Source organism: Centruroides sculpturatus, unplaced genomic scaffold, assembly GCF_000671375.1.
Source record: "Centruroides sculpturatus isolate CEXI.00-Female unplaced genomic scaffold, Cexi_2.0 scaffold2, whole genome shotgun sequence".
NCBI classification, from domain to species: domain Eukaryota; kingdom Metazoa; phylum Arthropoda; class Arachnida; order Scorpiones; family Buthidae; genus Centruroides; species Centruroides sculpturatus.
Genome location: NW_019384369.1, coordinates 1,357,075 through 1,370,369, shown reverse-complemented (window position 1 = coordinate 1,370,369; position 13,295 = coordinate 1,357,075). Strand labels below are relative to the sequence as shown.

The 13,295-nt window shown below is 36.3% G+C and overlaps 2 protein-coding genes across 3 annotated transcripts in view; both read left to right on the top strand.

The window, feature by feature from the left end:
* Window positions 1-4,812: 4,812 nt before the first annotated feature.
* Window positions 4,813-6,821, top strand: LOC111613574 (pre-mRNA-processing factor 40 homolog A-like). Its single transcript, XM_023354929.1, has 3 exons — window positions 4,813-5,299; window positions 5,411-5,619; window positions 6,786-6,821. The coding sequence occupies exons 1-3, from the start codon at window positions 4,813-4,815 to the stop codon at window positions 6,819-6,821; spliced, it is 732 nt and encodes a 243-aa protein (XP_023210697.1).
* A 371-nt stretch (window positions 6,822-7,192) lies between these two features.
* LOC111614084 (39S ribosomal protein L15, mitochondrial-like) overlaps window positions 7,193-13,295 on the top strand; it is a 58,261-nt gene continuing 52,158 nt past the window's right edge. For both annotated transcript variants that reach the window (XM_023355474.1, XM_023355465.1), the window contains exon 1: window positions 7,193-7,296. In XM_023355474.1, coding sequence (XP_023211242.1) covers window positions 7,207-7,296 — 90 coding nt within the window. In that variant the 5' untranslated portion in view covers window positions 7,193-7,206. The remainder of the gene's footprint in view (window positions 7,297-13,295) is intronic.

Here is a 13,295-nt window from a genome sequence, read left to right as displayed (position 1 = left end):
GACTAGTCAAGACCCTCAAATTTTGACTACTTGTACTTTAAAAATGGACATCTAAGATCGATTTTTAAATTGTGTTTCAGTACGACTTTTGTTATAGAATATTACATGTTATTGATAATATTATTACGTATACAGGTCTCTTCTCTCACAGAGCGCATTCAATTCCCATCACTACAGCAATTCATATTTACATTTCAGCACGTACGAATCTTTTACACGCTCAGCTAACGGAAAGCAGCTTGCAGACTGAAAGAATTCCTTTAGCGAAATGCGTTGGATAAATGATGAGCTTTTAAGATCCTGTGTATTATTTAACACGTAATCTACTGTGCAATACATAGGTTCATACATATACACTCATTACCATAAAAATTAGCGCACCAAAAGGTTGTTGTCGAATCATTGCAAAACTTGGCATGCAGATAAGTCTCAACTAGATACGGTCATGATTAGAGCTATAGCGTGATGGCTCATTGCGTAATGCCAGTAGAAGTCATTAAAGTGTGTTTTCCTTGGCCTATAAAAAGCGTGCAAAGGCATCCTGTCCACGGCCGTGCCGTGCTATGATGCAGAGATGCGGCCGCATCAGACGGCACTGTGAGGGGGCAGCATAAAAAACATTTAAGGGGTAGAATTTCAAAGACTTGCATCATACTTAGAAAATCTACCGCACGGCCCTGGTAAGATACACCGAATAATAACAATTATAGCCTATATAAGACTAATAATTTATATAAGGGGCGTCAAAAAAACATATAAGGGGCGGCATTTCGAAGACTTGCATAACACTTAGAAAATCTACCGCACGGCCCTGATCCTGTCTGTGGTTTACCTGTTGCATACTCGCCCACACGCCCAAACATGTCATGTTTGTTTTTATACTGTTTCACTGTACATATTTTATCTTTTAACTGTATTTTTACTTGTTCAATAATTATGATGCAGACGCTCAATGATCCGACACTTCCCTTCAATCTTTCCCTATTTTCTTTCCCTCCCTACTTACTATCACTTCCTCTTCTAATTTCAATTTCATCACTTCTAATTTCTTAGAGGTAAAGTCTGTGCACATACAGACAACCTCTTTACTCTTTTAATGTAATATAATATAATGTAATGGTGCAGAGGGACTCTGTATCACTAGAGATCCTTCACATCGCAATCGAAGACCATATGAACAACTAACCGAGTTTGAGAAGGGAAGGATCATCGGGTTGAAAGAAGTCAGATGGCCATCTTGCCGAATAGCCTGTCACCTAAGCCATTCTGACAACACTGTATGGAAGTGTTGGGATTAGTGGACGAGAGAGAGCTCGCACACATGGCGCCCAGGTTTAGGAGGCCCTCGGCAGACCACTAGCCCGCATAGAGACGACCGTATCTTTGTCCGCCATCATTATCGGCCTCTGTCTGTCGTACTATTTCGAGACGCCTGGGTAAGAAACATTTGGTATTGCGGCGGCTATTACGTATGCTGCCATTGACATCTACCCCACCGTCACCTCCGTTTGGAGTGGTGTGGATCATAGCGGAATAGAACCGGGTCGTCTACATCGACGAATCCAAATTCAATTTGGGCACTGACAATGGTCGTGTTCATGTATGGAGGCTGCGCGGTGAACGCCTCAATCCTGCCTACACTTTGAAGCGACACACCTCCCCAGAGCTGGTGTGCCATCACATACGACAGTCGGTCACCTCTAGTAGTGATCCAAGGGATCATGATAGCCCAGCGGTATGTTAGTGACATCTGCTGGGCTGTGTTGTTTTGCATCTCATGGAAGACTCCCAAGAGCCATTTTTCAACAGGACAATGCTCGACCACGCACAGCAAAGGTGTCACAAGACTTTCTGTCACAATGCCACATTTTCCTGGCTTGCCCGATTCCCCGATTTGTCACCAATTGAACATGTTTGAAATCACCTGGGACGCTAAGTTGGACAGCCTAGAAGTTTAGCCGAACTAGAGGATCTCTTGCAGCTACTGTAAACTGAAATGCTGCAGGACACCATACGGCACCTGTATGACTCCATACCCTTCCGTATCACATCGTACACTCACGCTAGAGATGTCCCAACCGGTTACTTTTTTCTTTGTTAACTCTTTCCATTCTGTGGACACTAAGAGGGCTTCTTTTAGCAAGCCCATTATGGGTTCGGCCAGGCCCACAATGGGGCGGCCGGGTGGTGAGGGACAGGTCCCGAGATATCCGAATGGACCACTCCCGAAAAATTTCTGGAGATTATTTGACCCGTCCGGATTCGATCCCTGATCCCCCAGAATTCCAAGGAATTCTTTGGGGCGAGTCCTCATATAACAAAGTAATTTGCTTCTGCTCCGCCAAGTGGCACTACAGAGTACAAAGAGACTATGTCTTAATCATAGACTTGGTCTTATACCCAGAAGCTACTGGGTATCCTGGACTCTTTTAAGTCGAACCTGAGAAAAATGCTCGGGCTCTGATTCTGGCTTTGGCTCCGGTTCTGGTGTAACCCAATAGGGACCACCAACCTTCAACGCCTTCCTTGCCTTACTCTCTCTCAAGTCCAACCTTCTTACATGGTCATACGTTTTTGATGCCGTCTGTACTCCACATTGAGTTCTCTACTAATGAGAGACCAACTCTTAGTAACGGTCAGCGAGGTCTCCTCCCCTAGAAAAGGGACCCTGCCCAGTGCGTCCACTGAGCTTATAGGTCGAAGAGACCTATTACTTTTCCCATCAATTCCTTTATTTCTTTAAGTTTCCTTTACTAGCTGCTAGCGTTCGGAGTACTTGTTCAGAAGGCTTAGAACAGTCGACTTGGTTAGCTCCTCGGCAGAAATCCTCAGTAAGCGGACAGTCAAGTACGTAGTGCCTCGCGTCGCCGCGAGGGCACCTATCAGGAGCAGCTACCGTCTCCTTGTCCAAACTTGGACTTGAAGTGGGGAAACCTCCCGTGTCCGATCAGTATTTGCGTCGTAAGCCAATCACAACACACTGGAGTACAACCAACTTCAGGCATGAAGGCATAGGTTGATCTACCTACTGTACTTTGAGTCCAGTGCTCTTGTCAGTATGTCATTAATCATTGCAGTAGAGTACCTTTTATGTATGTAGTCGAGGGTTCGACCATCCTCGTTACAAATGAGCCCCGCCTTGGCCAGTTGGTCGGCGCACTCGTTGCCCGGGATCCCGATGTGGCCTCGGACCAACCTCAGGGCAACGCGTGTGTGCCTCGCCCTCAGTACCCTACCTCTGATCTCCTGTACCAACTCGTCCCTATAGTACCTGTCAGAGTAAACCGTGACCAGCTCTGGACCCGGATGTTGTAGGATCCACTGGGTCGCCCCTCCAGGGCCACTAGTTCCACCTGGAACACGGACGCCTCCTCGTTCAATCTGACTGACTGACAGTACACTTGTACTCCATCAAAAAAGACGCAGTACGCAGCACCTACTAAGTTACCATCTTTAGAGCCATCGGTGTATATAATATCTTAACACCGCTGCCTGTCGGTTTACTGACATTCCAGTCCAGTCCTAACCTATGGGTAGGATGGACTCAATACATCTGTCTGACGTCTAAGTCTGACCGGGTACTGATTACAATGCTTAACCTCTATACCTTCCACCATTGTTCTGTAGAAGGCTGCCTCTTGGCTAACTCCCAGAGGCAACGGCTGCAGCCCGGCCAAGACTAGGGCCGCCTCCGTAGACACAGTTTTGTACGGTTTCGTTACCCACAGGGTGGAGGGTCTCTGAATCGTTAGCAGCGTTCTGCACTGTTTGACGTTGGCAGAATCTTTCCACCAAATACCACAGGCATAGCAGATAGCATGTTCTACTCTCATCTTATAGATGGCCGGGGGGCAGGTCCGTCCTGATATGTCGGGTCCCGTTTCTCACCATTCGGTCACCCCATTGGGGGTCTGGCCAAGCCCATAATGGGCTTGCTAAAAGAAGCCCTCTTAGTGCCCACAGGGCAAAAAGAATTTTTTAAAAAAGCTATATTAGTGGAAGAGTGTGCTTACATGTGTATATATCTCAGTGGAGCTAGCGGACTATGTCATTTAATATGATATAACCACGAAAAACTTCAGTATTGCAAAACTAAGCTTATTTTATATCAGAAACACTTGCTGATGAAAGAATCGAGGATAGATTCCATAGCATGTATAATTTGTTTAGTAAAAGCCCAGAATTTTTAGTACAGTACTCGGTTATATCGCGCCGACGGATATCTCGCTTTTCTTTGTATCCCGACAAGCGAGATATAACGAGGGGCTACTTTATTATCGAAAAACAAATTTCGAGATTAATAAACAAATCTTGATAGAAATAATCATGTAAAATGATGTATCTTACTTTCTTGCTCCTTGATTCCGTTATTTATTAATTTACAAAAGAAACTCATTGTCTTGAGAATATAATATAAAATATTATATTATCATATTTATATAACTAAAATTTTAATACATTATATAACAATTTTATGATGTTATCTGAAAGTTTTATAATTTGTGTACTACAGTGTTTTAATTTTTAACAATTAAAATTTATTACGGTTGTATGATTGAGGCGTTTAAGGCGTCATCCTAACGCTCTGAGGAATACTAGATCGAATTTAGAAGAGCAGCATTTTAATAATTTTTCATCGGCAATCTGTCCTGAATATGTCGGATCCCATCTCTCACCATCGGTCGCTCCATTGGCCATCGTAGACTTGATCGAACTCATGTTGGATATAGAAAAAGGCCCTCTTAATATACGTTGGGCGAAAAGAGCAAAAATTAAAAAAAAATTTAATAAGTTTGTTACATCGGTCTTATTATGCACAGTTACAAAACAATAAAAAATAACATAATTTTTNAAAAATCAGATTCAGACAGTGATCTGTCTCTTTCAAGAAATCGGTCAAGTAAAAAGCATTTAGAGAAGTTACAAAGAAAACAGTCTGAAAAATCAGATTCAGACAGTGATCTGTCTCTTTCAAGAAATCGGTCAAGTAAAAAGCATTTAGAGAAGTCACGAAGAAAACAGTCTGAAAAATCAGATTCAGACCATGATGTGTCTCTTTCAAGAAATCGTTCTAGTAAAAAGCATTCAGAAAAATCACGAAAGAAACGGTCTGAAAGATCAGATTCAGACAGTGATCTGTCTCTTTCGAGAAATCAGTCAAGTAAAAAGCATTTAGAGAAATTACAAAAGAAACACTCTGAAAGATCAGATTCAGACATCAGTAGAAGTTCTCAGAAAAGACATAAAAAGAAACACAAAAAACATTCCAGAAAAAGTTCATCACCAGAAGTAGCACATAGTAAGTTGTTTGAATTTAAGTTTTATTAAAATGTAAATTTAATTTTTAAATTTTTATTTGAAATATATATGAAAATGAAAATTTACATTATTATTATTTACTTTAATGTAGAAAATGTGCCACGTAAACGATTAGATTCAGACAGTGACTTATCTCCTCCAAGACCTACAGAAATTCAACAAAATTCTGAAAATTTGCAAAGAAAACAAAGATTTGATACAGATAGTGACCAGAGCCTTCCTCGTCCAAATCAAAACAGAACAAATTATTCAGATGATGATTTATCACCTTTAAGGAGTAAAAGTAAGTTAAAAATAAGAGCAAACTTCTTTGCAATATTTAATATAATTAGAATTGATTTTTATTAAATGGAAAATAAAGTTTGAAGCTTTTTCTTGAAAATTAATGCATTTCTTTCGTTTTTTTCAGTTTTAAGTATTTTTAATGTTTAATTAAACATTAACATTAAAAATTGCAGTGTACACAACGGTGTATTTATACACTGGCCGTCAAGAATGGGTTAAAGTTGATTTTATCAATCTGCAATTTTTTTTTCTCTACTTATTTTATGATCTACCCTAATATTGTAGGTACTGTATCCAATGTAGAAAATGGAACTCTGCAATTAGTTATTTAGATAAAAATACAGAAGTTTAGGAATTTTTAACTGGTTTACAGTACACAGTGGTGTTTTGGTTTTATGTATGGCAACAATACAATAAAAATCATTGTGGAGAATGTGTATCAACCAACAGATGAGGGGAACCAGCCCGAAATGCATATTGGCGCTTGGAACAATTAGTTTAAAGACTGTAAAGTACATAAGAAAATAAAGTGGATGTGAAAAAGTCTAGTATGAAAACGTCATAGTGTGTCAAAATATAATATAAAGGAGGGCATGGTTTAACACAGAGAATTAAAAAATATATTTTTATGGATAAAGAAAGATACAAATAAACAGATATTTCAACTTTACAAATTATAATAGAGACAGTGACTAATACTCTAATGAAAGTGGGAAAATCTTGACATGGTATGCACATGTGCATGCTATGTCAGTCACATTTATTGTAACATTTTGATTTTTTAGATTAAAAAAACTGCTTATTCATTCTAGCATAGCCTGCTGTATAACAATTTGTTCAAGAACATTTTTCAAAGGAATTAGATAGTTTAAATTTACTAATTGAGAAAATATATGAAAAGGATTTATTAATTTTATTATGTCAAATTGCAAAGTTTTGTAAATACAAGTAATAAATCTGCTATAATTATAAGATTGAAAATGCACATGAATGCTAGATAGATATAGTATAATGTGAAAATAATTACAGGACTAAATAATTTCAACATGTTACATAGAAAATTATTTTGAATGGGATATTCTTAATGGGAATTATTGTACATTATCATAGGTTAAATTCTTACTATTGTATTATTTGCATTATATTTTGAATTCAAATAAAAGACAACTCATTTTTTAAAGGATTTAGAATTTTGCTTTAGTATTGAAAATTACTAAAATTTCCATAACTCAAATATGAAAACATTAAAAATTGTTGCTAAAAAAAGTTGTAAAATTTTGATAAGTGCTTCTTGTCCATAATTACTTATATTATGCTTTTGTCCACTTTGAATGTTCTTGTGAACTAGGACTTGTTACACTGAGGGAAGAGAATCACATAATTTCAAACAAAAGCCTCTTTAATGTTACTTACTCCAAGTTACATTAAAGAGGCTTTTGTTTGAAATTATGTGATTCTCTTCCCTCAATATAACAAGTCTAGTTTACAAAAATATCCAAAGTGGACAAAAGCATAATAATAATTGTAAAATTTTTTTTCTTCATAAGTTAAAAACATAGTTTATAATGTTATAAAAAAAAAGAACAGAGGTCGCTTTCAAAAATGGCGATCGAGAAAGGGTTGGAGTTGTTGAGATATTTACCACGTGTTTGTATAACAAATTTGAAATATGGTCCTCACTTACATGCGAAGGTAAAACAGAAGAAATTAAAAATACAGTTGTCCCTCTATAGTCCGACGTTTTTTAATCCGACATGCTCAGTAGTCCGACGCACCTCCCGTCAAGGTACCCGTCTCCTTTAAGTGTCTGCTTGCACAGAAGCATGTCGCGATGTGAATCTCCCCATCCAATTCTTACTCGATGACACACATTTCGTGTGTTTTATGTGAGCAGTTCTGTTCGTACAGTTGGAGTAGAGAATATTGTAAATTACTGCTAGCAAAACAATGCGAAATATGTAATCATTTTCGGTAATCCGGACACTTTTGGTAATCTGACACACCTTTGGTCCCATACCTGTCGGATTATCAAGGGACAACTGTAATTTACTATGTCTTAATTTAAGTTCATCTCGTTCCATGTACGAAATTCGTAATGAAGTTTCCTATTTATCAAACCACAGACAAACGTATTGGCACAGTTGAAGATAATTGAGTGCACTAATTTTTGAGTGATTTCAGAGGGAATTTTTTCCCATTTTTCAAAGAGAAGTCTTTGAAATTATCTAAGTTCAAAATCTTATTTTGATACATTTTACTTATATATGGCTTTCTTCTGGTTACTCTCGCTCTAACCAGCACGATGGAGGACAGTTTTCGGATAAACTCAACTTGTTGAAATCTTCNCACAGTTGAAGATAATTGAGTGCACTAATTTTTGAGTGATTTCAGAGGGAATTTTTTCCCATTTTTCAAAGAGAAGTCTTTGAAATTATCTAAGTTCAAAATCTTATTTTGATACATTTTACTTATATATGGCTTTCTTCTGACTACTCTCGCTCTGTAACCAGCATGATGAAGGATTCGATGGACAGTTTTTCGGATGAACCACCTTGTTGAAATCTTCCTTTGGCATCGTTGCAACTTTAGTTGAAGATATTTTTGGCTTTTTCTTGACTGAACAGACATTTCTCTCTTCTCTGTGAGTGCTTCCCTGAGTGACTGCATCTTGGTTTATCTTTTAATTAAGCTGTGAGTTGATTTAAAATGCTTAATTGCATTTCTTACAGTAAACCTCTTTTTAACTATTTTCTTAATTTCTGAATATGATTTCCTAAGATTACACAAATGTGAGATGATTTTTCTTTCTTCTATTGTTGTCTCAGTACCTCTGCTATTTATTTTGGTAATAACAACTAGATTGAAATAACAATAGTTTTCATACCTGATAAGGTCAATAAAAAAGCATTGGATTTCGTATATCCACCATACTAGGCATAAAAAACGGCATGGATAAAAGTAATTTGCTTAAATATCATCACTGTGTCGATACTTTTGTCCGTTCAAATTATGTATGTAAATATAGAGGAGAGGAGGTATTATGGAATAGTCGGGAAATATGGAATACTGAGGTTTCGGGTCTTTGTTGCTGCTATTATGTGGGAATACCATGAACTACTCAAGAAAGACTCCCACGATGCAGTGCAGTGAGAGTTGACCACTTGTTGTCATACCACATGCTACAGAACAAAGTGTATTTTGTGATTTTCAAGAGTTTTTGCAGGTAAGTTTTCAAACATTTTAACCTACTAGTACACATGACTTGAACATTGATGTTAAGCATAATGTATGCTAAAAGAATTGTAGTTTGTTATACTGTGGTTGTTTTTTAGCTACAATGTTTTGTCCATCAGTTTAAAGGTTCTTTTTCCAAGATGGTGTGTTGGGTATTATGGAATACTATGATAAATGGATAAACTGAAAGAAAAGGTCAAAAAGAAAGAACCAGAAGCTTCAAAACAACAAAAGAAACTGAACATTCAAAGACCACCTGTTAAGAAATTAAACTTAGACCAACCTTCTACACCTAAATCTACTAGAGATGACTCCAGTGTTAGCAGTGATGAATCGCTCCATTCTGATGTATCGTCTGTAATGGATTTCATGCCATCAACTAAAGAACTGGAAAACGAAGATGCTGAATGTATCTTCTATAATAGGAAATTCTTTGAAGATCAATGAGGGGAAATTTGGATTCAATGCTTCAGCTGTTCTCTGTGGTCTCACTTTGATTGTACCGAAGCAGAGAAAGAAAATTATATCTGTGACTTTTGTAAATAGACTTGAAGCAGGAATGACATGCATATGATCTTAAAAATATGGTTTTTATAGTTAAAAATAACTATGTTTTATGAAGTCTAATTAGTTTTTCAATGGTTTAAACTGCCTATTCCATATTACCTGACTATTTCATAATAACATCCATTTGTGACTTTTTTAAATAAATTTTTTTTATAACAACAAAAATAAATAGTATTTTTGACAAGACTATGTCTTGTTTATAAAATCGTACTGCCCAATGTTCTTACCAGCATAGAGGTATGAAGGAGTACATGTTGAGAGTTGATATTTGGCACAGAGTGTTAAGTGCCCAAATCATTTATGCATAAAAAATTTAGACTCATAGGTAGTCGGAGGACCGAGAACCGAATCAAAATAAAATACAAAATGGCGACCCTCTTCTACAAACAGGCAAAAACGGCCACCTCACCCCACCGAAGTCAAGTAGGGGAGAGTACCACCAACAGTCATTCTAAGAAGTGAATTCTGACCTTAGGATCGAACACGTAGTTTCTTCTATGTTAAATAAAATTTGTGATTTAATTTTGTAAATTTGGGAGTGCTTCAAATATGACGTTAAAACAGTTTTATGTCGTTACAAGTGGGTTTTTTTAACATTATCTAGTATAGTAAAATTGTAGGACCAATAAAAATTTGACGTTATATTAGGATTGTCATTACATTCAATGACATTATAATCGGGTTAAACTGTATATTGTTTGTGCAAAATAAAAAAATAATTTTGGATGATACAATAGCCACGATTATTTTTTTCAAAAACAGGAACTTTTTGTTACGTATCAACAAAAATTCAACCCGGGCCGATATGCAACGGAGAGAAATTTTGAAATTAGATAGGTTAATTTCATTGAAGATGCATCGTGGCTGGTGAAGTTTGAACGATTGCGCCCAAAAGCAGTGATATCAAAGAAGATAGGAGAATGAGAACGTGATCTGCCTTGAGCATCAAAGTGATTCCGTCACCGAGACATAGTCTTGTCCCAAATATGGTTTTGCCAGTTTACTTGTTTCTTTATAAGCGACAGTTCATTACAATTAGTTATAGTATGTACTCATGATGATTTTGGGATTTTTATTCAAAAACCAGTTATTTTTAGAAATGTAAATGGTATTCCATAATACCCTCCTCTCCTCTACTTTTCTAAGTTTTCAAAGTCAAAAATACATAAATAATAATTTTATTTAGTGTTAGTATGTGATGAATAACATCTAATTATTATGTGAAAATTTCACAGAGCTAAAAGATTTTTACTATTAAATTTAAATTTATACAAGAAAATTTAAGAAGTGGCTGTGTGCCAATACTTTTGTCCATCACTCACATCAGTGCAAAAAGCAGGGCTGTGGAGTCGTTTAAAAATCTACTGACTCCGACTTTGCCTTACCATTCAACTCCGACCAAGGTCAGACTTATTATTAAAATAGGCTCAGTAATTCTGATGTCATCACTTGACCTCAGAATAAAAGCTTCAATAAATAGATTTCTAATAAAGATAGAATGTAGAAACTTTTTTATTCCAAAGTTAAAGACTCCTCTAAGTAATGACAGTCAATATATAAATTTGTATTTGATAACTTTTGTTTACTTTCCTGGCTTTATATATAACAGGGAGAAAAGTGACTTGCCCAAATTTTTACATTTAAGGACTCTGGACACCTTGAAATGTTGAGATATGGAAAAGATTTGAGGTTTTTTTTTCTGTACATATGGATGTTAGTGTATGGGGGTCATATTTTATTCACCCTGTTTGAAATCCTGTAGTCTTATTACAAGATTTTTGCATTTTCTGAGGAAAGCACTATTGGTCACCGATGTGATTGTTTTAAGCAGGTAAAATTTGCTTCATGGAATTGATACTTTGTAACATCTCATGCAGGAACATCTTATGCAGGAATTTTTAACAAGTGTCTTATGGTCAAGACTGATGAGAGAGTGGAGATGATGGGGTAAAATTTCTTGGGCCTGGGATTCATTCCACAACTTCTTTCCATCATTCCTGAGGTCCATGTAAATGTTTCTCCTGGAGGCTTAATTGCTGGTCTTAGATTAAATACAGTATCTAAGGTTAAACTGATATTTCGGACACAATTTGTATTGATTTTACAACTAGATATTGACAAGTTAACTAATATTCATTTAATACTGTCCAGTATTCCATGAATAAAACACCTTTAATAATCCAGCAAATAAAAATTAATAAAATAAAAAAGTTTTCAATCATTTCTTAACGATCTTTAGTTAACATATCATAGAATAAAATTGAACACAAAAAAGAACGTAAATATGAAATTAAAAATATAAATACAGTCGACCCCCTATAATACTATTGATAATTTCGTTTTATATGAATTCCATGGTGTACGAGTCACTTAGATTTTACAAATACGTCAGCTGTTCACAGCCCAGTACACATATTTGTAAAATCTAAATGACTCGTACAACATGGAATTTATATAAAACGGAATAATCAACAGTGTTATAGGGGGNACAAAGTTTAGGAGATTACCTCTCCTAACTTTGTGTTGGACACACAAAGTTAGGAGAGGTAAACTCCTAAACTTTGTGTGTCCAAGAAACGTGCATCCTGAACAAAAAAAAGTATTTTTAATTATATTGCTTCATTTCTACTTTTATACATCAAATAATAATTAACATTTATTAACATATAGTTTATTAAATAAACTTAGAAAAACTAAATAGAAAATACAGTAGAGTGTCATTTATCTGAATTAATTGGGGACTGAGGTTGTTCGGATAACTTATTTTTTGGTTAATCGATTATGTACAAAAAAATATATTAACCTAGCCCATGTTGAAATTTTTCTACATTGCATGTCGCTTCGCGTTGAATTTTTGTCTATGTTAAGCCTAATGTAAACTTTTTAAAATAATAATCGTGGCTATTGTATCGTTAAAAATTATTTCTTTATTTTGTACAAACAAAATAAATATATTGAAAAATATAAAAACTAAAAAAATTATACTTTAGAAGTTAATCTAGTATCAAAAATGTTCGATTCAGCTTGACACATAATCCTCAGAAAAACATCACACAAATGTGCCAGTGCTGCCAGCTAAAACACATGCACATCAACAAAAAAATATTGGAGTAGCTCAAGACATAGCCAAAGGTTGCAGAACCACAGCACTAGCAGAAATTTAAATTTGCCGACTAGAATGCTTTCAGATAACCGACATTTCGGTTGAGTGGCTTTCATATAAACAATGCTCTACTGTAATATAGATTAAGCCGAAAATGTCCCTTAATAAACATAAAATAAATAAAGTCTCTTAATATCATTAATTTTTGTAAAAGGATTGCCATGTGGTAGGTAAAGAGTCCGCATCTCTATGGTTGATGCATCCAGTTTTCATGTGTGCCTTATACCCCGTTCGCACCGAGCATTTCGATCTAGATTGTGGCTTAAGTCGGAGAGAGTTCCGTGGTGCGAACGCTCTCGACCGTTTCAATCTCGACTGAAACGAGGCTAAATCGCGATCGACTGGAGAGAGTTCTTGAAACTAGATTCAGTCATAAGAGAGATCCCACAATCCCACGCGCGCGAAAAAATACAAGATGGCTGCTGAACACGTGTCCGGCTATCGACAGAAAAATAAAAAAGACATCTGGATAGACGATGACATCTGTCTATTATTAGATATACGGCAAGAAAAAGTATTTATTTCTAACCAAAACTTTCATTTTGTTTGTTGGTGTTCGTGACTTACCGCGTAGTTATGTCAATTTTATCATCGCGTGTAATAGCCGGGTTCTTCTCAAGCGAGTTACCTGTGCGAACAGCACGACGTTCCACTGGCGACAGTCACAATCCAGATTGTGGGTAAATCGAGATCGAAGTGAGTCGTGGATTGTGTGCGAACGGGGTAT